The 21,165-nt window shown below is 46.4% G+C and overlaps 1 protein-coding gene across 1 annotated transcript in view; it reads right to left on the bottom strand.

The window, feature by feature from the left end:
- Nucleotides 1-294: 294 nt before the first annotated feature.
- htt (huntingtin) overlaps nt 295-21,165 on the bottom strand; it is a 41,330-nt gene continuing 20,459 nt past the window's right edge. The window contains exons 15-29 of the mRNA XM_036817585.3: nt 20,485-21,109; nt 17,914-18,606; nt 16,946-17,113; nt 16,549-16,838; nt 15,918-15,999; nt 14,874-15,761; nt 14,608-14,801; nt 12,202-12,450; nt 10,939-11,308; nt 10,541-10,678; nt 9,879-10,141; nt 8,393-8,567; nt 6,094-6,349; nt 2,105-2,373; nt 295-1,370 (exon numbers count right to left, since the gene is read on the bottom strand). Coding sequence (XP_036673480.3) covers nt 969-1,370; nt 2,105-2,373; nt 6,094-6,349; nt 8,393-8,567; nt 9,879-10,141; nt 10,541-10,678; nt 10,939-11,308; nt 12,202-12,450; nt 14,608-14,801; nt 14,874-15,761; nt 15,918-15,999; nt 16,549-16,838; nt 16,946-17,113; nt 17,914-18,606; nt 20,485-21,109 — 5,062 coding nt within the window. The 3' untranslated portion in view covers nt 295-968. The remainder of the gene's footprint in view (nt 1,371-2,104; nt 2,374-6,093; nt 6,350-8,392; nt 8,568-9,878; nt 10,142-10,540; nt 10,679-10,938; nt 11,309-12,201; nt 12,451-14,607; nt 14,802-14,873; nt 15,762-15,917; nt 16,000-16,548; nt 16,839-16,945; nt 17,114-17,913; nt 18,607-20,484; nt 21,110-21,165) is intronic.

The following is a 21,165-nucleotide window of genomic DNA, read 5'->3' as shown; positions in this document are numbered from 1 at the left end:
GCCTTCACGTAAACCCCGGTTAGTTAAACTTTTTTTCCAGTCCAGCACTTTGCCGATAGTTTGAGTAAGAAACATTTTGTCAACTTTAATGCGCTTTGTTGTTAAGACGGCAAAACGAAGAAAACGCCACGTTACATGTGCCAGCAAAGCAGGTAAAAGCGCAAAAGTTCGAACCGATTTGCATATAGTTCAGTAATCCAAAAAACGAATTTTTCGGTTAGTTGGCAAAGTACTTGGCTCAGCTTTTATGCATTTTAAAAATCAAACATCCCCATTCACAACACTCTACTGAACTCGTTTTAATGTTACGTACTTTATTTCATTAAACAATATGGTTATTATTATGATTACAATTGAGGGGTATAGGTCTTTGCATAATGGAATTTTAGAGTAATTTTGATTAGGAATTAGCCAGCAATTTGTTGAGTTTAAGGTTCTGGTTCTATTTCTTGCCCAGCAAGCAGCGTCATAATAAATAAATGATAAACTTTAGCCGAAAAACAGAAAACTGACAAGAACATAATTTCCGTGTCCTGGGTCCTAGGTCCTGGGTACTTGTCGAAAGGCAAGCCGCAGGAATTAATTGCGGGTCCTTTGCTCGCCTTGCTGGCCTCGTTAAACTTTCTACCAGATTAGGAAGTGAGGGGCGAACATTCGTTTGCAATAATTTAAATATTAGTTACACATAATGTAAAGCATAAATTAATTTTGTATTCCCCAACTATTAAAAAACTTTCCGTTCGCTGGGGCCAGCGAGTTGCGATGAAGAAGAAGAAGTGAAAGAGGGACATCCGTTTAAACTTTCTCCGCAGCTCGGGGCAATTAGTTATTCACGCTTGCGCTTGTCTTTGGGGCAAGTTTAGCCGCTGCCCAATCTGAATATATTTTTCTCCTTAACGGCGATTGGAATTAAACGAAGGATAAATAGTTGGAGGTATCTTATCCATATCATGTCATCTCGTATCGCTTCAGAGACGCTGCAACATCCGGCCGTAGACTTGATTCCGCTCGAAGCTGCTGAAGGCCTCGCGGAAACGCTGCCTCTGCTCGCCACTCAATTGCGCATGGAAATCTTGTGCAGCTGTCACGAACAATGCAATTTCGTGTTGACCCAATTTTCGGGCCATCGCCGGTGCTGTTGCCCCCGTTGTCCCCGTCGCCGCCGCTGGCGCCATCGAGCTGGATGCCCCGATGCCGAGCACCAGCGGAAATAGTTTAATCAAATGCAGATTTATGGAGGCGGATAAAAAGATGACGCTGAGACCCCAGACACCCTGCTGCTCCGGCTGGGCCAAGAACGTTGGCAGGGTGCAGATCAGCCAGTCCTGGAGCATCTGCAGGTACGACGAGTCGATGGCGGACCGAAAGACCTGCCAGGGGGGAAGAAGATTGGAGAGCGGGTTAAGAGCTGAACAGCGAAATGGTTAAATAAAAGCCAGGCCAAGCCGACAATACGGAAATTAAATTTTATTGTGCTGCTCGAAAGGTGCCTTTACTGATGGTGGTGGGGGTAAAGTCTGCAGCATACTTTGTGGCAGAAAGTTGGCTAATGAAATTCCACAGCCTGGGAATCCCAACCCTGCAAATGACAGTGCAAATTGTGCCGCACCGGGATCCCAAGCCAACCAGGATCCCCCAGGTTCACTCCCCCGGTGAGTGTCGAGCTTGTTTTTATTAATTTCCATGCACACGCACCCACCGAATGGAATGGCTAACCTTGAACCTAATGAAAAAATTTTATGGCACCACAGTGGTGGCCTTCTCCTCGCATTGACCCACATACACATGTGAGTCCCACTCGCACCTGGACGGGGGCCAAGCTGTAGCCATGAATTCCATTAATTTTCAAGCTGCCAAAAATTCCACAGACGCACACACATGTTTGGTCACAGATGGCGGCGAGTGTTTTACCCTTTCGACTTGTGGCCAGGCCAAACATTAGCGCAGCATTGACCCCCTTCCGTTACGGTCCCCAGGCAGGAGGTCCTGGATCTGGACACGGATTCAGACTTGAACTCGTAAAATGAACCCCACCAGGCAAACAACCACGCACGAAAGACCAACGTCTTTACCTTTTGCTAGATCTTTGGCCAGCACCACTCACCTGATATACAATCATGGCAATAACATCGCCGTGCGGTTGATTTATGGCCAGAAACTCCTTTATGACCTTCGTCAATATTTCATTCGGTGGCACTAAATCACGAATAATTTGGCACAGCACTTGTCCATAAATCCCGGCGGCATCTCGAGTCGATGATTTAATACAATGCAAAAGTATATCGACTTTATCGTTTTGCTGGGCGATTATCTCCGGGTCATCCTGGACGATTCCGTTCGACAGCTCGGTGTTTTCCAGCTGGACAGCAGAGCCTGAAAAGCAAAGGCAAAATGTGTAAGTCATCTGCAGACATAAAGGGGGGTGGGGTGAAGAAAGTGAAACTTTCTAATTAACAAAGCAGCCTTCAAGGCACATTGCCAATGGCCATTATTCACATGCTTGGGGTCCTTCACACGACAGGTATTCTACTCCTTTTTTTCCCATCCCAGGATACACACACGTCCATAAATTTGCATTTAAATTTTATGGATTTCTTTTTTTTTTTGTGGAAGCCTGACGCTTTTTGCTAAACTTTCTCTTCCAATCCCATGACCAACGCCAAAGCATCAAATTGAAAACTAAACAAAAAACGCAACCAAAAGCTGAGCACCCATAGATTAGAGCTGTTCGATTAAGCCCGCAAACTGAGGGAAAGGAAGGTCACCGGCAAATAAATGTGCGTTCCTTTGGCCAGGTGAAAAATGATGGTGGCCAGAGAGCGGTGAAAGCCACAGCCTGTGTGTGTGCGCGCTGCTTAGTGCGGTTTAGCGGCATCGAATTATTTACAATGCGAGTGGAGCGCTACCTGATCCACCTGGCCGCCTTAACCGCCCCATAACCCCGGCATAACCATCACCTTCCATAACCCAGCTCAGCCGCCTTCTGGCCGCGCCAACTTTGGCTTTGGCCTTTGTTTTGCAGCTTAACATTGTTGGTCGTGGCTGTTGGCCTGCGGGCAGCTTGTTTGGCTGGCTGTTGCCAATTTTGGCATTGTTGTTGCAGGCTTTTGAACGGGGATGAAGTATGGCCAAGCCACCAAGTGGGGGCGGAAGAGAGCGGAAGGGGGCGTGGCCCAGCGCCTGGCCACAATTATGCGCGCCACGAATGCCGCAGGCAATGCACGAAAAAAATATACGAAAAAACCTAACAAACTCTAAAATTCGTTTAAGCAAAACCAGGCTGTAGAAAAAAATGTATTACTATAAAAAAACAACAGGCTAACATAGGCTATTCCATAATCAAGAAGGACAATAAAACGAATAATTTATACCTACTTAAATGTTTTACCACCCATTATGAAGATTTATTTATTATGCAAATTATATACATTTTATGCAAAGATTAGTCTTTCTGATTGTTTAGTTTACGATGGATTTCTGAATGACATGTTTACTTTTGTCGTTGAGTTAAATCGATGATTCGAAACATTTGTGTTCTGTATATTATGTTATTAACTAGACTTGACCTAATATTAGAAGACCTAGAATTTTAACGGGCCATTGAGAAATCGGTCCCTGATTTTTAATAAAACATTTTACTTAACCATTCCTAATTCAATTTATTAAAGGGTGTCTTCTGTACGAAGGCTTTCTCGGCCTTTTTCCCTACAAGAATTTTCCACCAACTGGGTGACCAATATTGCCGCAAATATTTATTATTGCGTTTTGCAACTTTGAGGGCAAATGTATATACGTTTTTTTCTGTACCGACTTTCCCTATTTTGCTGCCTTGCTCCTTTTTTAAGCCTTCACTCTCCACATTTTTTTTTTGGTTTGAAGCAAGGGCAACCTGTATTGTCTTTGGCGACGCGGTCTTTTGTTTATTTTCGCGTGGAGCCACAGCGCTTTAAAAAAGCAAGCAGGCGGAAAAAGAGCAAAAAAGCGTGCCCAGAAATGGCCAACTTCCGCTAGGATGCGTTCCTCCCCCCCATTTCCGCCCAAGCCAGGATTTGTGAGGGTGTACGCTATGTGTGTGTGTGTTTTGGAAGGACCCGAAAATCGGAGGCAGCCGCCGCCATTTAGTGGCAGAAGTAAGCATCGCGAATGGGCTGCTACACAAACATTGACGTTTCTCAAAGGATTTGCGTGCTGTGGCCATGGCAAAAGGGACTCAGCAGTCGGCAATCCTGCGCACTGACAAAGTGCACGGCAAATACGCAACGCACCACTTCCAATTTCACCTACACATGCATCCCGGCCGCGGGCATTCTTCGACATATTTGTGGACCGACTTGCATAATTTCTGGCCAGGAGTGGCCACGTCGAAAGCTGTGCTAAGTTGCCACGCACATCAGTTTGAATGGGTTGAATCAGTGGGGGGAGCAGCACATCCCAAAGCCAGAGTTTGGAAAAAACCAAAGCAAGTTTTCCATTTCTTGTATTTTCCTATTTGACGGCTGTTATTTTTTCTCGTTAGAGAACCAGAACGAGAACGAGGAGAAGAAAACGTGGTGGAGCAAAGGAATCGATTGGCTTGTGATGTTAAATGAAACGAGACTGAGCGGATTACGACTGACCCGCATCGGGGCGATTTCCATAGGTACCTTTAAACAACAGTACCGGCTAATGAACTAAGCAAGAATGAGAACCCTTGTGGCATAAGCTGCATTCTAAGCTGGCACTTTTCTGGGGCTCTACACTTTCATTGGTAGGGGGTGTACTTAGTTAATAGTAGGCGTTTTAGAAACCTTTCTGCTTTTAAGAAAACTATGTGAGGTGTCTGGAATTCCACTAAAAAAAACTAGCTTTTTTAACCGATTTCTCAATGTCATGTCAAGGCTATCACGAAGATAAGTTGCATTTTGGAAACAAGCTTCCAAGAAAAATAAGTGAGATGTTTTAAGTGTCACTACACTGTCTTCAAAATTTTAGCCGTTTTCTCAATGTCATGTTAAGGATTACATAGTTTTTTTTTAAAGTTATTTTGAAGGTAATTCAAATTAAATATTTTTAACTCGGTTTTTTAAAGTTATGTTAAGGTTAACATGAAGTTAACTTTTTTGAAAGCAACCTTGTTTAGTGAGAAAATTTAACATGACATTGAGAAATCGGCCATAAAAATAAACATTTTTATCTAGAGTTTTGTAGGCCACCGGCGAAAGTAACTTGTGGATAAATATTATGCAAATGGCCGATAAATTTTGTACTTAAACCGAAACCCATTTACGCTCATTGCAATCCAAAAACTGGACTTGTGCCCCCGAAAACCACTGAACTAACATTTTAGCACAAGAGAAATGAGCGCATGACAGGCGTGTGTGCCTGTGTGCATGTGTGCATGGGTCCGACAGTTGAAACGATAATAATTGTCCTGGAATTGCGCTAATAACAGCAACAGGGATAATTGTTGGCCAGCAGAGACGGCAGAGATACGCAGCAACAGTCGGTGGAGTGTGTCCCGCTGGCCGGCGACAGCAATTAGCCTTTCTCTGGCAAGGGCACACACACTCGCATCCGCATTCGCATTCGCACGCCCAATGCATTCATGGCCATAATGATCAGCGCCAAACTGTTGACCCGCAAACACACAAAGTGCACCATGACCACCTCCCATCTCATCTCATCCCATCCTGGCGAGCGTATTTAAAATGGGACAGTGGACTCAGGAAATCGGACGTGGCAGCAGCCAAATAAAGGATATTGGGGCGCGTAAAGAGAATAAAGTTCACTTGGCCCGAGTGTCCTTTGGACTAATGCCACCTCCCTGTCAGGATGTTTTCCTTTCCTTAAAAATTGCGAGCTCCTCTCGCTTCCATTTGAAATTGGGAATTTCGGCTTGCCATTTCCATTTCCAACCCACACAAAAACGCACTTGCCCTTTGTTCAATTTTCTTATAACAACAGAACCCGTTCGCGGCCCATGCGGCATTAAATGAAATTACAAAATATTTCCGAACCATCCCCAACCCGATTCCCTCCATTTACTGGCTCCCCTATTTTTGATCTTGGTATTATTTTTGTTATTTTCCTTGGAGTTCAGCCCGAAATACTCACCCACATACATGCAGGACAAAAGCAATTTCAATGCCGGAATCGAAAATTTCTCATTTTCCATTTTCAGCAATTCGAGTGCAAGTTTTTCAATTTTATGTCGCATCTGCGGTGTGACCACGACTCCAACCGCCGCCTCGGATCCTCCAGCGGCTCCTCCGGTTCCGGCTGCCAATTCACCCGCCGCTTTCTCCTTGCCAATAGGCTGTGGGCCACCAGGAGACGGCACTCCGCTATTGACCACCATGCGCTCCAGGCCCTGGAAAACAAAAAAAAAAAATATTTGAAAAAAAGACAAAGAGATAAATAAATACAATAAGCAATATGTATATATACCCCCTCTATATGCACTATAGGCTGGCTGAACACTTTTTGTGGCCAAAATTAATAACTTCAAGCAAAACCAAATTTTTGAGTTCGGTTCTTATATTTGGGCTTATAATTAGCAAACTAACAGAAAAAGGCGTGGCAACGCCCCATTTAGGAGAAATTCTAGTTGTATCATAAAAAATAATATAAAAATATATAAGAAAATACTTACCCTAAAAACAAAACATAATTTAGAGGTGTATATTTTTGATTTGGATTTATATCGATGTAATGAACATATATATAGAAAAAAGGTGTGGCGCCGCCCATTTTTCACATGTTAAATCGAAAACAATTCTGAGTTGTCTAACCTGAGGTTGTGACCTAAAAAGGTAAATTGCGACGAAAGTGCGCAAAAGTGCACTTTAGAATAGCATTCATATGAACAAGAACTGAACTACCGACAACACAGTGTAAATATTAAGGTGAAACTAGGTGAAACTCACTTTATATCTCTATTTAAAGTTAGTTTTTATTGTAAATTTGTACACGTAAAGCGACTATAAAAAACACTCAATTACAGGGACAACACAAACAAATCCAACTTGTGACGACCACAAACATAAAGTACAAACCGCTATCTTTCGATGCCATCATAACTTGTTTGGTAAAAACTTAGTTTGGTGCCTTATTTTTATAATTTTAAACCGACTCTTTTTTTCACAAAGTAGCTTTCGTGCGCCCGTGACACCGAACAGCTGTTTTAACAGCCGATATTTTAACAGATCGTGACTCTGTTAAAATTTCTGTTACGTAACATTAAAGTTTGAAGTTTTCCCAACACTTTGTCTTCATTAGATTTTAATATTAACGACTTTCGAAAAATTGATTTTTGGCCACAAAAAGTGGTCAGCCAGCCTATAGTGATATGGTGGGAGGAGTAGAACAGCTCATAGAAATAGCAATGCGGCGGCTCTCGATTCGCTTTTGAATTTTTATCATTGCATACTTAAGTGGGTTTTTCAGTAATGGCCACGCTAATTGAGTGGCAAATTGTTATTGTTATGGCCGCTGTTGTCGCTGCGCGCCATTGCGCTTTCTCCCGCTTTCGCCGCTTTCTCCACCGCTCATCATCATCATCATCATCATGATGATGATGATGCTGATTCTGGTGGCGATTCAGATCCTGAGTGCGGCCATCAAAGCAAAAGGCAGCAAGGCAACAACAAGGACACAGCATCCAGCAACAGCAACAAAATGGCACAATTGAATTGCGTGCAAATTTCATAAATTGCTTAAAAAGTCGAATTTAATTTTCGTCCGAACGAACCGGACAACCGGAAGTATGCAGTGCAAAAACAGTTTTTAATTACTTGCTGCTCGCCATATACTCGTAAACTGCAATTAAAATCTCAACTCTATATTAAATGGCGGGGCAAATTACGTTCGTTTCGTTTCGCCCAACTGAGGAATTTCTTTTTATATGGCAGACAGACAGAAAGCGCGCAGCGTTTAAAAACAAAATGCTCTACACTTTTTCATTACGCTCAATTTGGAAACGGTCACCAATTGACCAACTGGCCAGGCCAATAAACATTTGGCTCTGTTGCTCCTCCATTGGCCATGGCTTCTCCGTCAGTTATGACAGCACTGGTTGCGGTTCGAGGTTCGCTGGGGATTGAAGCCACCTCCTCCACCCTGACATTCCCGTTGCCGTTTGAAAATTGTCAATCAAAAAACCAATTAAGCGCAACGTGGACTGCACGGCCGTGGACGACGTGGACTAAGCCACACCAGTCAAGGGATAGAGGCTTTCCCCACGGTCGATGGCAGTCAGATTTGTTGGCCCGCCAGTCGGCTGACAGTTAGTAAGTGGCCTGATGGCGGCTAGACAAGGCTGACAACCATTTAAGTGGCATGCTAAGTCCTTCCACGCTGCCTTCTCTATGCACCAGATCCCTGAGTTCTCTCCTTACTTCGATTCCGTACTCACATGCAGAACGCATAGATAGAGCTCCTCGTCGCCGGTCGTCTTCAGGAAATTGTTGGCCGCAATGATTGTATTTGACAACAGATGACATTGCGGCACGAATTTCGATGTCCACTCGATCAGGCTGTAATTGAGCGTCCAGACCAGCTTCGTGTGCTCCACGCTGAACGGCAGGGGGCTGCAAAAAAAGAGATGACCGAGAAATGTTTAGACCAGCGGATTGTAAAACGATATCGGGGATATCGAGGAGAGTGATTCCGCTGCTGCTCCCGGCATGTTTCCATCTAAATTAATTAGAAGTCTGACGACCGCAGAATTGCATCCGCCGTTGGCGTTGGCGATGGTGATGCCGTGGCCAATGGCCAAAACAGGCAGCTACTCCCACTCCCTTATTGCTTTTCGCGCTTAAAATTACAAAATAATTAGTTCGGAAGGGGCGGTGGTGTGGGAGCTCCGCCAGCACGCTGATTAGTTGCCGTGGTCGTGCCTCCCAAATGCAGGGGCCATCCATTGATTTTATGACCAGTGGTGCTACTGCTGCCGCCGCTGCTGCTGGAGCTGCAATTTTCACTGAGGTTTTGGCATATTGGTTTTGCATACGCTGCGTATGCGCAATAAAAGTTGTTTGCTCTTCTCAAAGCCAAACGGGGAATTCAAGTTATTTCCTTCAAGGTTTAAACAGCACAAGTTTTGGCGCTGAAACTTGTCAAAAGACGCAAAAACAAGGTGGTGCAGTATATGAAATTCCATCAAAAGCCGCGAACGAGCTGGCGGCAGCTGCTCAGCCAATAATTAGAATTTACTGGCGAGCATAAACAAGCAAATGCAAGGCAAACACGAACAGCACCATGGCTCCATTGATCAGAGGCTGGGTTTGACTTTGGAAAATCTATCGAGAGCAGCGGCGAAAAGTTTCAATGGCCATGGTTCATCGATGTTCTGCACGTTGTCGAGTTATGGCAACTTCCTCTGCCTGGATATCCTTTACAGGGCGGGAGGGTGTGACTGCTTCCGGCGCAGTCCTTGAAAACTTTTTGATAACACCCTAAACAGAAAGAGGTGGCGGGCAGGTGGAATCACCAGGAGCAGCAGCAACAGAAGCAGCACCACCAGAACATCAGACCACAGCGCCCAGATGCCGATGAGCCGAGGTAACTAATGCGAAATGAGAACTTTTGCCATTAGTGAGTGGATCTGTGGAACAGATATAGACATGCCGGGAGCAGCAGGAGCTGGATTTTGAATCTGGAACGGGACCCGCAGAGCCATCCCCCAAGTTGATGAGTTTCAATTCAAGATGGTACCAGGTAAGTTCCACTTTCAATTCAATCCGATGGTACTGCAAACAGACTGATAATACCGACGGACCAGCTAGATGAGGGGTTCTTAATTGCGCAGAGAGGCAAATTATGGACTGCAGAATCCAAAATCCGAAAGCCGGCTTCCTATATCAAAGACCTCCCACTTCCTGTACCAATTCCGGGCTCACCTCTCATCAATGATGCCATGACGATTGATGTAGCCCACAATTAGGGCTCGCAACAATGCCAACTCCTCGCTGAGCCGTCCCATTGTCGTGTTGGTCTTGCTGCAGCACTCCAGCAGGCAGAGCAGCCCCTGCAGCGTGGCGATGCGTATGAAGCTGTGCGTGCTCTTCAAGTAGACGTTGCCAATCAAGGAGCACAGGACCTGCAGCTCGCCCAGGCTGGGGATCAGGAGGGCCTGGCTGCGGCACAGTAAGTAGATTATGTGCTGCAAAGTACGGAGGGCATTAACATCGAAAACAATAGAATGGCAGGGTGCTGCGGAGGAAAAAGTAACATGAAAGTTGCAAAAGGGAAGCATTGTAACAAATTTCAACAGGTACTACTTAAAAAAATATTTGCAAAAATTAAAGAATAAAGAAGTGGATACATTTTTAAGGGAGCCACAAAATTGAGCTACTTAATTTTAATAAATGAAATGAAACAATTTGGAGAATCTAAGCACATTTAAATATTGCAAAAAAAGGTTATAAATATTATATAATTGAACAGAAATTCTATGTTTTGTATGTTTTTTTTGTACTTTTAAAATGGCAATTTTCAAGCAAAATGTTTACAACTTGTTTCATACTTTTGATAACTTTTCACAGTGCACACATGTACTTACTTGATGGGAAATGGTATCGTCCATGGGCACTTGTTCCTGCAGTTTAAGGCAGCGCTCCTTAATCCATTTGATGTGGTCGCGGCTCTCGCAGATCTCGCAGAACTTCACCAAATTGGGCAGCACCAGGATGTGATTCAGCTGTCATGGAGCGATGGAGCGATGGAACGAAATTTGGAAAAGAGTTATGCCAAGTTGCAGCTGCAAATTAAATCACTGGCAGCTGGGCAAACCCCAAAGGATCACCCCCAGAAGCACACACACACATTCAGCTGCACAGCAGTAATGTCCGCGGAGCGGCTTGCATAATCAAATTAAAAGCCATCGAATGGCGGGCATGCGATGTGCGAATGCTGGCAATGCACAGGACGTGACTGCCGCAAAAGTTTGACGGGACTCACCTCGATCATCTGCTGCAGTACGTCAAAGACCAGCTGCGTGCTGCTGCGAAAGTCAATTCCCGACAGCTGCGTAAAATGGCGATAGTTGCGCATTGCCATGTCGGGCACATCCGCATCGCCGGACTGCTTAATGTCCGCCGTGTTGGTTGGCTCTCCTCCTCCTGGTAGGCCAACGCCCACTCCCATTGCCACTCCCCCTCCAGCCTGCTCCTCCATCTGCGCCCAGCTGAAATTGAGATCGTACTGATTGGCCGCAAAGGTGCGTGTGCCAATCACATTGTCCTGGGCCGCCAGCTGCCGCTCCAGATTGGGCTGATAGAAGACATTGCACGCATCCACCAGCAACTGAACCTTGTGCAGTTTCTTCAGGCTGCAAAGTATGATGGATATGGAATATGTGTGGGAAAATGGTCGGTTTGTCGGCTGGCGATAAGGCGAGAAGGCCCTCCCGTTCTATCCCTCCCATCGATTATATGGCGCATACGCACTGTTGACAGAGCAGCAGAAATGGCAAGCAAAAACTATTTGCTTGTAATTAAAAACTAATTTATAAAGTCAACAGTCAGGGCGACAGGGATTTGTCAGAGTTTCGTGTTACCCACAGCTAATACGAAAAATATGTATTTTCCACAAATTTCCTAGGGGTTGTCAACAGAGTTTCTGATATTTCAGCTTCAGTTTCACCCCTTTTTTTGTTGTTAGCCCATATTTTTGCCGTTCCAGGCAATTGAATCGCGTCGACGACCAGGAGACATGAAAAAGAGTTTGGCACTCGTTAACTTTTAAAATTATTTTCATAATTCATGTGCTCACGTCACGCCATGCCATATATGCAATATTCGTGGTACCACCGACAAAGACTTTTTGTCGCTTTTAATTAAAAACGCAGACATTGTAAAAGCATCCGAAAACTTGTTTACCAAATTGTTTTTGCCCGCTCCCATGTTAACAAATTAGTTGTGCATTTAAAGTTGAAGGATTTTTTTCGTAATGGGGAACGATATAATGTGTGTGTGGCGGCAGAGCATCCAGTACAGCACAAAATCAGGATATACACGCTCATTCACAGACTCAACTTTTCGGCCATCGTTCGTTCCGTTCGCATTTAATTTGTGCTTTTTGCCATTTACACATTAAAAACTTTACCCACTGGTGCTGCTGCTCTGTGAATTTTAATTTTCATAAATTTCTACCGAAACCCACACCCAAACCCAAACCCCATCCCTATCCCCATACCAATCCCGAACCGGAACCCGAACTCACCTAATGCTGTCACAAGTGATGCGCTGCCAGCGAGTCGTGTGATGGAACTGTCCGTTGGTTTGGCCCACAATGGGAAAAGTTTTGTACGTCATTAAAAGTTCTAGGATGGCCTGGAGGCAGACCTGCTTGATCTGGAACTGCTCCTGCTGATCGACCATGTGCTCATCGTACTGCTTATTGATCAGCAGCAGGCAGGTCATGAAGTACTCCTCGAACTGCTGCCGGGTGGTGAATCCGAAGATGGAGAGCCTGGAATCCAGAGTGGCTATGATGAGTGTCAATTTAATTACGACAGGCTGCCCCTGTGCGTTTGTGTGTGTATACTATGTATGTGTAAGTAAAGTAATTAATTGAAAATTGGAAATTTCTGCATAAAATGTTTTCAGCCAATGCTTGAAATTTTAATTCAATTAGTCCTGGCCTCTTGAAATATTTAAAATATGCAATATACATGATGGTAAATCTACATATATATATATACACGTATAAAGTGCGTAGTGAGCAGGCCTAAAATGTCAATTAGTCTTCGATTACTTTAGGCAGTCGGTGAAGCGGTAGCTCCAATAGCTCAATCCCCCTTCGAAGGGAGCCCCGGGTGATGCTGTGCATCGTGGTGGTTTCTGTGCAATTAGCAACAATGTTTCTGGGGCAAAGGCAGCCGTCCGCATCCGGATCCGCATCCACATCCGCATCCTGGCATGACGTGTGCCTTTTGTTGGCAGCCATCTGCAACACGCACACATGCATTTATCTCACTTTGCTGCTCATAATTTGTTTATATCGCTCGCTGCCTCGACGGCGGCTCTTCCTGCTGTGTCTTTTAGCCAGCTTTTATCCTTCCCCGACATCCCCACAACCCCCCCTCCCCCCGCAGCCATTCCCTCCTGGCCAAAATGCATGGTGATGCCAACGATGCCGGCGATGCTGATGCTGATCCTGCGCAGAGTTTCGTCTAATGGAGTTGTTGATGTTCCGCTCCGTCAGCCCTTTGGGGATTTTGTCGTTATCATCCTCGCAGCTTTCCGCGCTGAAGCTGCTGCTCCCTGGCTGCCTGGTTCCATGGTTCCATGGTTCCTCTGCTGATGTGGTTTTGATGTTTGTGCTCTTGTCGGTCGGCCAAAAGCCAGCACTGGATTGGCTCCGCCGGCTGGGGCGACAAAGTGCGAGTGGAGTGCAAGTATGCATGCTTTTTGGGGTGGGGAGGGGCGGAGGGCGGCTGGCAGTGGGGTAAGTCAAGTTTTAGGCTCCGGACAACCAAACAACCACTGCCACAGACATCTAGCCGTGTACAATTATTCCGCCCAATTCCTGGCTGATGACGATTCAGCTTTCAGCCTTCAGCTGACAGCGTAATGATGACGACTGCCATCGAAACAATGGAGCTATAGCAATAGCTATAACGGGGAGTAGGAGCAGTAGTAGGAGCGGGAACCGGAGCCTGTCAAATGACAAGGACGAGGACAAGGATGAGGACGAGGACGAGGACGAGGCAAACAAGCCAAGGACAATGACGATGACAATGAAGTCTTACGGCCCGCACTCTCGTACATATGTGCGGATGTTTGGTTGTTTCGATGTTTGGATTTGTGCTTGTGTTTGCAATAGAACAACAGGATGTTGATGTTTCCAGTTGCGGTTTAGCCGTCGCTGCGTCCTCATCATCGCTCCATGTAGCTGCCATGCGCTCGTCAACGCTGTCAGAGCATTGTCAGCAACTTTGTTGTTGTTGCTACCGCTCTGGTTGTTGTTGTCGCTGGACAAAATGACAACGACAGCAGCAACAGCAACAGCAACACCCACAGCCTGGACAATGCAACAGAGCCTGGCCGATTGATAAGGGAAGCGACAGTTGACCAGACGGACAATGAAGCCTACCGGCAAGGTGAGGGACTCATAACTTGACTGGTGTAAGGTGTGACCCAAAAGATAAACGGACTTAATTAGCAGGACTTGGAAGCATCACATTTCCTATTATATGGGTCACTAATAGGGCGGAAGCCAGGAAACATTGATTTTCAGGCTGTAATTGAATTACATCCCACAATTATGTAAACTTTATATTAATAAATCACCAGTGTTAGGCAACTTCGGAAACATTGTCTGCCGCCACACGCACAGTATGTAAAGGCTGCCCATGTAAATTACTCAAATAATCGCTGGTTTAAGCTAGAATATGAATCGCATACAGTTTGCTATTTTAAGGGCCGTTTTTCTCGTGTATTATATATATATTTTTATATTTTTCGGACGAGAAAAAGGTCCTTAACCGGTTTTATTGAACTCGATCTCTTTAAAGATCTCCATATCTTCTCTCCAATTCAATTAAACTTGAACTCTTTAAAAAATAGATGTCTTTGCACCTTCTAAGGATCTCCGTATTTCACCCCGACTCACACTCACACTCACCTCTTGACAAATTGACGCAGGATATCCACATCGCTCAGGCTGTCCACAGGAATGGAGGGCAGCTTGCCATCGGCCTGTTGCTTCTGCTGCTGCAGCTGCTCCTCTGGCTGCCTGATGAGCTCGTGCGGAGTGACCGCGTAGGCATAAAACTGGTGCGTTCGCAGCAGCGAGATGCCGATGGATGCCACCAGCGACTGGAAAGGGGAAAAGAAAATGGAAAGTGCTCCTGGGTGGGACTGACAAATGGCCAGCCGAATGTCACTTACCAATGCCACTTGGAAGCGGGCCAGATCCTGGCCTGCGAACTGCAGTCGAGCATCCTCGGCGCCTGCCAAGAAGACCCTGCCGCTGTCCAGAGACTCGATTTCAATTTGCGTTTCAATCAATTTGGCCAGGAAAATCGCCTGCGGTGCCGGTCCCTTGGCCTTCTTTCTGTCCGTTCGGTGACGACGATAGAAAATTGTGTCCTGCAGAATGCACCGGGCCACCGAGTCCAGCAGGTCGAGCAATTCGCATCGCAGTCCGGGATCCGGGCTGGAGTTAAGCTCCCTCCAAACGCGTGGCTGCTGCAGGAGAGCATCCACGGTCGCAAGCAAAACGCCTAGAGCGTCTTGTTCCGACTCCTGTGGTGTTGGCTTGGCCAAAATCTGTTTGGCCGTACCGGCCAGCCAGCCCAGGTAGGCCAGCAACTGCGGCAGATGCTCGGGGCGCAGCAGGTGCTCGACCACGAACTTCTCCATCAGCCGGGCATCAATGTAGATGAGTGCTGTTTGCTCCACATTCCGAATGCAGGCCATCAGTGTGGCCACCGCACGGGCCACATCGAGTTGCTCTCCGGTGGGCGGTGCCCGATGTTGTGTGGCCTCAATGGAGGCCACTTTTGCCAGGAGCAGGGAGCAGGATACACGAGCCAGCGGCGGCGGTTGGATGTAGTTGATGTGCGGTGCATGTTGGATGCACTTCTGCCGGAAGGCGGACATCATGGCGGCCAGTGAACCGGAGATGGCATGGCGCAACAGCCTCGCCTCCTGTTCGGCGCCCAGACTCCGGAGCAGGCGCTGCAGCTTGGGCTCCGACTGGATCTCCAGGAGCAGCAGCATTAGTTGCTTCTGCTGCTGCGGAGCATCTGCATGCTGGGTGGCGAATTTGATTAGCTGTGGGCGGACGATAGTGGTGGTGGTGGAAAAATGTTGTCAAAGGAGTCGACGATGAGGAGCAGGAGGAGGAGGAGCAGCAGGAGGAGGGAGGATGAAAAGAACAACAAATTAGCTGTGGCAGTGCCATAATGGCCGAGTGCTTGTCCCATTTACCTGAGCAAAGAGCCAGCTCTCATCAATTATGCGCGACGGCGTTGCAGTCTCATTGTCCTGGCGGCACTCCAAGTCCTTCAGTCTGCGATGCGAAGCAATGAAACATAAATAAAAGCATCAAGGATAATGAGAGTCTGCTGATCCGAACTTGGAGTACTCTTCGGTTTGCTTTTAGCGGGTTCTCGTTAAGCAAAGGAAGGGACACCACTTTCACAAGGGTGGTTTGCCTTTTATGATATTATATTTTGATAAAGGAGTGGTCTTTAGATATTATTATCTATCTACCTATCTTGTTTATTCAGTAAATGATAAATTGAATTCTTTTATTTACCTATATTTTTTATTTATCCAATAAATAGATTCATAATTCTTATAATATATCTAATATCAAGTACTAATAGTTTTTTTTCTGGATTTTCTATTGTCAGTTAGTAAATGATCCGACAAATAGGACCTTCTTTATGATTGTCTCATTGATCTTATGATAGTTCGTTGTACTTCATGGTTTCCTACATATAATACTATATTTTTCAAGTCACCCTTAATCGATCCACCCTACCATGCAGCTATGTAATCAACTGAGTATAAATTTCCATTGCGTGGGATGAATAATTGCAGGGGAATTACTTACAGCAGGGTTCGCAGGGCGTCCTGGTCCTCACCGCCGGCCAGATCTCCCTCGACCAGTCTTTCGTAGATGGAGTTCCTGGCGGCCGGGCTGCTCTGGGCGCTCAGTCGTCGGGCCAATCGCTCCATGGGCAGTTGCAGCGAGCGTTCCCCCTCGTGCAGCTGGTGCAGGCGACTCAGCAGTTGCAGGGCCTGCAGTGTGGGATCCGCATCGCTGCCAGCATCTCCAGAGGCCTCCCGCTCAGCGGTCTCACAAAGACGTCCCAATAGCCGAAGGACGATGCGAATGGATTGCTGGAGGGGATCGGAAAAAAGGGGACAAGGGGACATGGCGGATGAAAGGGCGAACACACAAAAGCTTTGTTATGCAAAAGTCCTGAGTCTCAACTCGGGCAACTTACCCTGCTCAATCGATGGGCATTCCGGAACAAGGCCACCTGCAGTAATGAGCCGCACTCGGGACGCTCTTGGCATAGCTCGCAAAGGAATTCCAAGTGGTCAGCAATTAGGAAATTCAGATACCTGCCGTCGAACAAGCGGCGCACTTGTTGCGCACTCCAATCGCAGCCCTGCAATTAGTGGACAATCGTGATTTGTTCATGGGTTAACGGAGGATGGGGTTGGAGATTGGGATTGTGCCATTAGCCAACAAGTGGCGCATGTTCGAGTGGCAATCATTTAAAATTATGCCCGCCAATGAACTGTGCTTAAAGTAAGCCAACCGTTTAAAGGCTCACTGTCGCCGGCGGGACAGTGAACCGAAAGCCGAAACCAAAAACCCGATGCGGTGAACCACAAAATTGCGAGTGCGACAACTGTCAGCTGGAAAAATTCGCATTGTCGTATATGGTTTGGGTTTGGGCATTCAGAAGGATTTAGGGGTTGGCGGCCCGGCAACGCTGTCGTCTGCCAAATTCAAATTAAACTAATGTGTCTGATTTGCCATTACTCCGCTGCCCTCTCTTTACTTAGCTACACTGGGAGAACAAGTCTCCTAGCAAATAGTCTGGGAAATTCTAGAATTCTTAAACAAAAAGATATTTCCGTGGAAATTATTTTAAAATTTCGTTGAATTAAATTATAAAGATAGTATCATTTTAGGATTTTTAAAAAAATACATAAAAAAGAAATAACGTTTGAAGAATATTTAAAAAATATTTAAAATAATTTTGTTGTTTTAATTTTTAATAAAGTCTAATAAACAAATTGGTAATACAAAAATTATTTAAAAACCGACATGATATTTCGAAAAGTCTTATAACTGATGTTTTTAACATATCAAAATCTTCCCTTTTCTTTAAAAAAAATTTCCTATGCAGCTACCTTATTGGGACTTAACATTTAAATAATTTTTTCTCAGTTTACTTACCACATTTGCACGACAAACTTCACCTAGCAACGCCCGCTGCAAATTTCGTTTCAGCGGCAACTGGGCGGCCTGTTCCATGAGGGCCACCGGCTCCTCCAGCCGCATGGCCAGCACCAGCCTCAAGCAGGCGAGCAACACGGCATCCAGTGAGCCGGATCCTCCCTGGCCCGCGGCACTCATCAACAGCAGGCTATAATATTTGCAGAGAAATTCAGACTCGGCCAAAACCAAACGGAAAACCGATTGAAGTGCATCCTTGTGACGCGAGCGGCAACAGACGTTGAGCAGGGCGTCCACGAAGCGCCCGGCCAGCTGGCAGTAGGCGTGGCCCATGGAGGAGGAGCAGGAGGAGCCGGTATTCAGGCCCAGTATTGCATCCAAACAGGCAAGTAGCTTCTCGCTGAGAACTTTGGCAAAATAGTTAATTTCGCTGATGGTCGATCCCTTGGAGGAGGATGCAGCGGCGGCTGCTCTGGCAGCTGCAGCCGCCGAAGACGTCGAAGGAGCCTCGTCCTGCCAATGCGGAGCCGCCGATGATGAGCTGGGCATCATGGCCTGCAGACGACGCTCGGCCGTGGGATTATTTTTCAAATAAAGTTTTATGTGATTCACCAGATAAATTTCCTCGGTTTTTAGTATTACGTTGGCAAGCATAACCATGGCCAGAGCTAAATCACCAAAGTTCCCGACGCCCTAAAAACGAAAATAGGAGAAAAATGAAAAAGATATGTAAGTTCGTTGGCTGATGACTCCTTTCGTTGTTGACCGCCAGTGCAGTAAAGTGTGAAACTTTGCATAAATTTGTGTGACAAAGTTGCCAGTGCCAACATCAACATATTTTCCGACAGTAATTAGAAAGGACCCACCAGCCCCACCATCCTGCGCACATGTGGCGAATGCAATTCCATTTGCTCCTCGGACCGCTGGCTGCATACATATTTTAAATAAGCTTTTTTTTTGCCTCCTCGAGTCAATGTTTACACGCAGAATGTTATTTAAGTTGCGGCGCAATTTCAATTTCAATTAAAATGCTGCTTCCATAAACTAGTCACCTGCATCCTGTATCCCCCTGTAACCCACCTAAAAATACGCTAGCAAACACGAGTGGAAGGCCAGACCAAACTTAATTACTCATGCCACCTGAGTGGCAAAGACTGCGTAAAACTCTGTTAATTTCTCTACCCATCTCAGCTATTTTTTATACATGTCCAAATTAAATAAACGATAATTAGTTAAAGTTTTTAAGCTGTGCGCATAACTTACAAGCTAAGTGAAGTTGAATTGCCCAAGGCAGTAAAGTGTCAGGTCGCCATTAATACGAGCGATTTGGGAGGATGAGATGATGGGGTGAAATGGGATGATTTCATGGGGTGACCAGCGGCCAAAGCCGTTAGACACGTGGATGCACGGGAGTCTTCACAAGCAATTGACTGCCTACGACAAGTACTCGACTCGAAAACCCCGAGAACCCGCCCGTTGAACCAACACACGCCCAGCTGTGCTAGTGAGACTCTGTAATTAAGTTGGTTTTAACTGTAGCATAACGGTTGACTGGTGTATGTGGGGGCGGAATGGGTGGCTTGTGGGATGGGGTGGGGCGTGGCTGGCCCTAAAGGCACGGGCTGCATGGCAGGCAGACCCTACGCGACAGTTAATGCATGTGTAGCTTAAATGCGCATTAATAGTTGAAAATGTGCGGCGTTGAAGCGTAGGTATTAAAAATGTCACGTATACGACATGTGCCACATTAACTACAGCGCCACATGGATCAGCAACAGCAGTGGCAACAGTAACAGCAACACAGAAACACCAGGGCCAAATAAAAAATTGCCCCGTAACTGCAACTAAGTGCATTCGTGTGTATGTAAATGGGAATGAGAATGGGAAGGGTTGAACGGACGACCGAACGGACCGGCAATGACAAATCGTTGATGAGCTTCGAGGGTTCGAGATGGGGGCCTACAGGTGTTTGGTTAACTCCTTTGTGCACACATATATTTTCCCGCTTTAACTCTTTGATGGAAGCCCGAGAAATGAATGCAAATCGTTCGTCATCTTAGGAACATCGAACATCTGCCGACGCACGGCAATTTGATGTCATCGAGTTCAATTTATGCAGGCGTCGGCCCTAAGTACCAGTTAAGTCGCACGGCCATCGTTGCCAAACTGAGAGTGTTGTAATTTGTGGCATTACTTCAATTATATTATTAAGTGCATGCCAGGCACGCCCGATGACACCTACTCAGGACATTCATATGTCATTTGCATTGGCAGCTTGCCAAACCGGCGGCTGATAGACAGCTTTATGTTCATTTGCATGTCGGGTCGGGATTTTAAGTTTCTGTCTGCATTCATAAATATTACAAATTTCCTGACGCCTCGAAGTGTGTGCGGGCATGTATATTTAAACAGGCATTTCGCATATTTATGAGTTCAATCGAGAGAGCGGACGAACGGACGGAAACGGCAGACAGAGGTGGATCTGCCGGAGCCGGAGTCTTAATGCGCAGGCCTTAATTGAGCTCCTGACGGGCAGCTTGTCAGGTTTAGGCCACTGCATATTTAACCCACCTGCTCGATGAAAAGCTGCAGCAGCTGCAGGAATCCCTTGCTGTCGGCCAGCACATGGTTGCCGTTGTTGCGGAAACAGCTCTCCAGGAGCCGCAGATCTCCGGCGGAGTGGAGTCGCCACTGGCGCGAGCACAAGCCACGACACAGCGTCCCGTACACGGCGTCCGCATCCTGGGCACTTCGGTGGTATGGTGGCGTGTCCAGTTGCTGAACACTCCGCTCAAAGAGCAGGAGGAGGGCCAGGACCTGTTGACTCGGTCGTGCCTCGATGAATTTCTCCAGCATGCCCAGCACCACTTCCCGTTGGGTGTCCAGTTCGCGTCGCTGCGCCAGCAAGGCCTCTCGGGTTTCCGGTGTGGGGGCCGCACTCAAAGGACTCTGGCACGCCGCTCGACCTGAGTTATGGCCCTCCGTGTCCAGTGCCTCCTCCAGCTGGCTGTGCATGAAGAACAGTTCGTAGCTGAGGGTCTTGAGGGCTAGCAAAGCCACCTCGCGCACCGATCCGTTGGCCAGCAGATTGTTGGTGATGCTGATGATCTTGGGTATGGTGATCAGTTGCCGGTCGCTCTTGTGGGTTAGCTGCACAAGGAATCTCAGCATGGGCGGGACAACTATGAAGGCGTTCCTGGAGGAGCCATTTAAAATGTATAGAATATTATAAAACATCAGAAATTATAGAGT

This window comes from Drosophila suzukii, chromosome 3, assembly GCF_043229965.1.
Source record: "Drosophila suzukii chromosome 3, CBGP_Dsuzu_IsoJpt1.0, whole genome shotgun sequence".
Taxonomy (NCBI): domain Eukaryota; kingdom Metazoa; phylum Arthropoda; class Insecta; order Diptera; family Drosophilidae; genus Drosophila; species Drosophila suzukii.
This window is presented reverse-complemented; position numbering and strand designations above follow the sequence as displayed.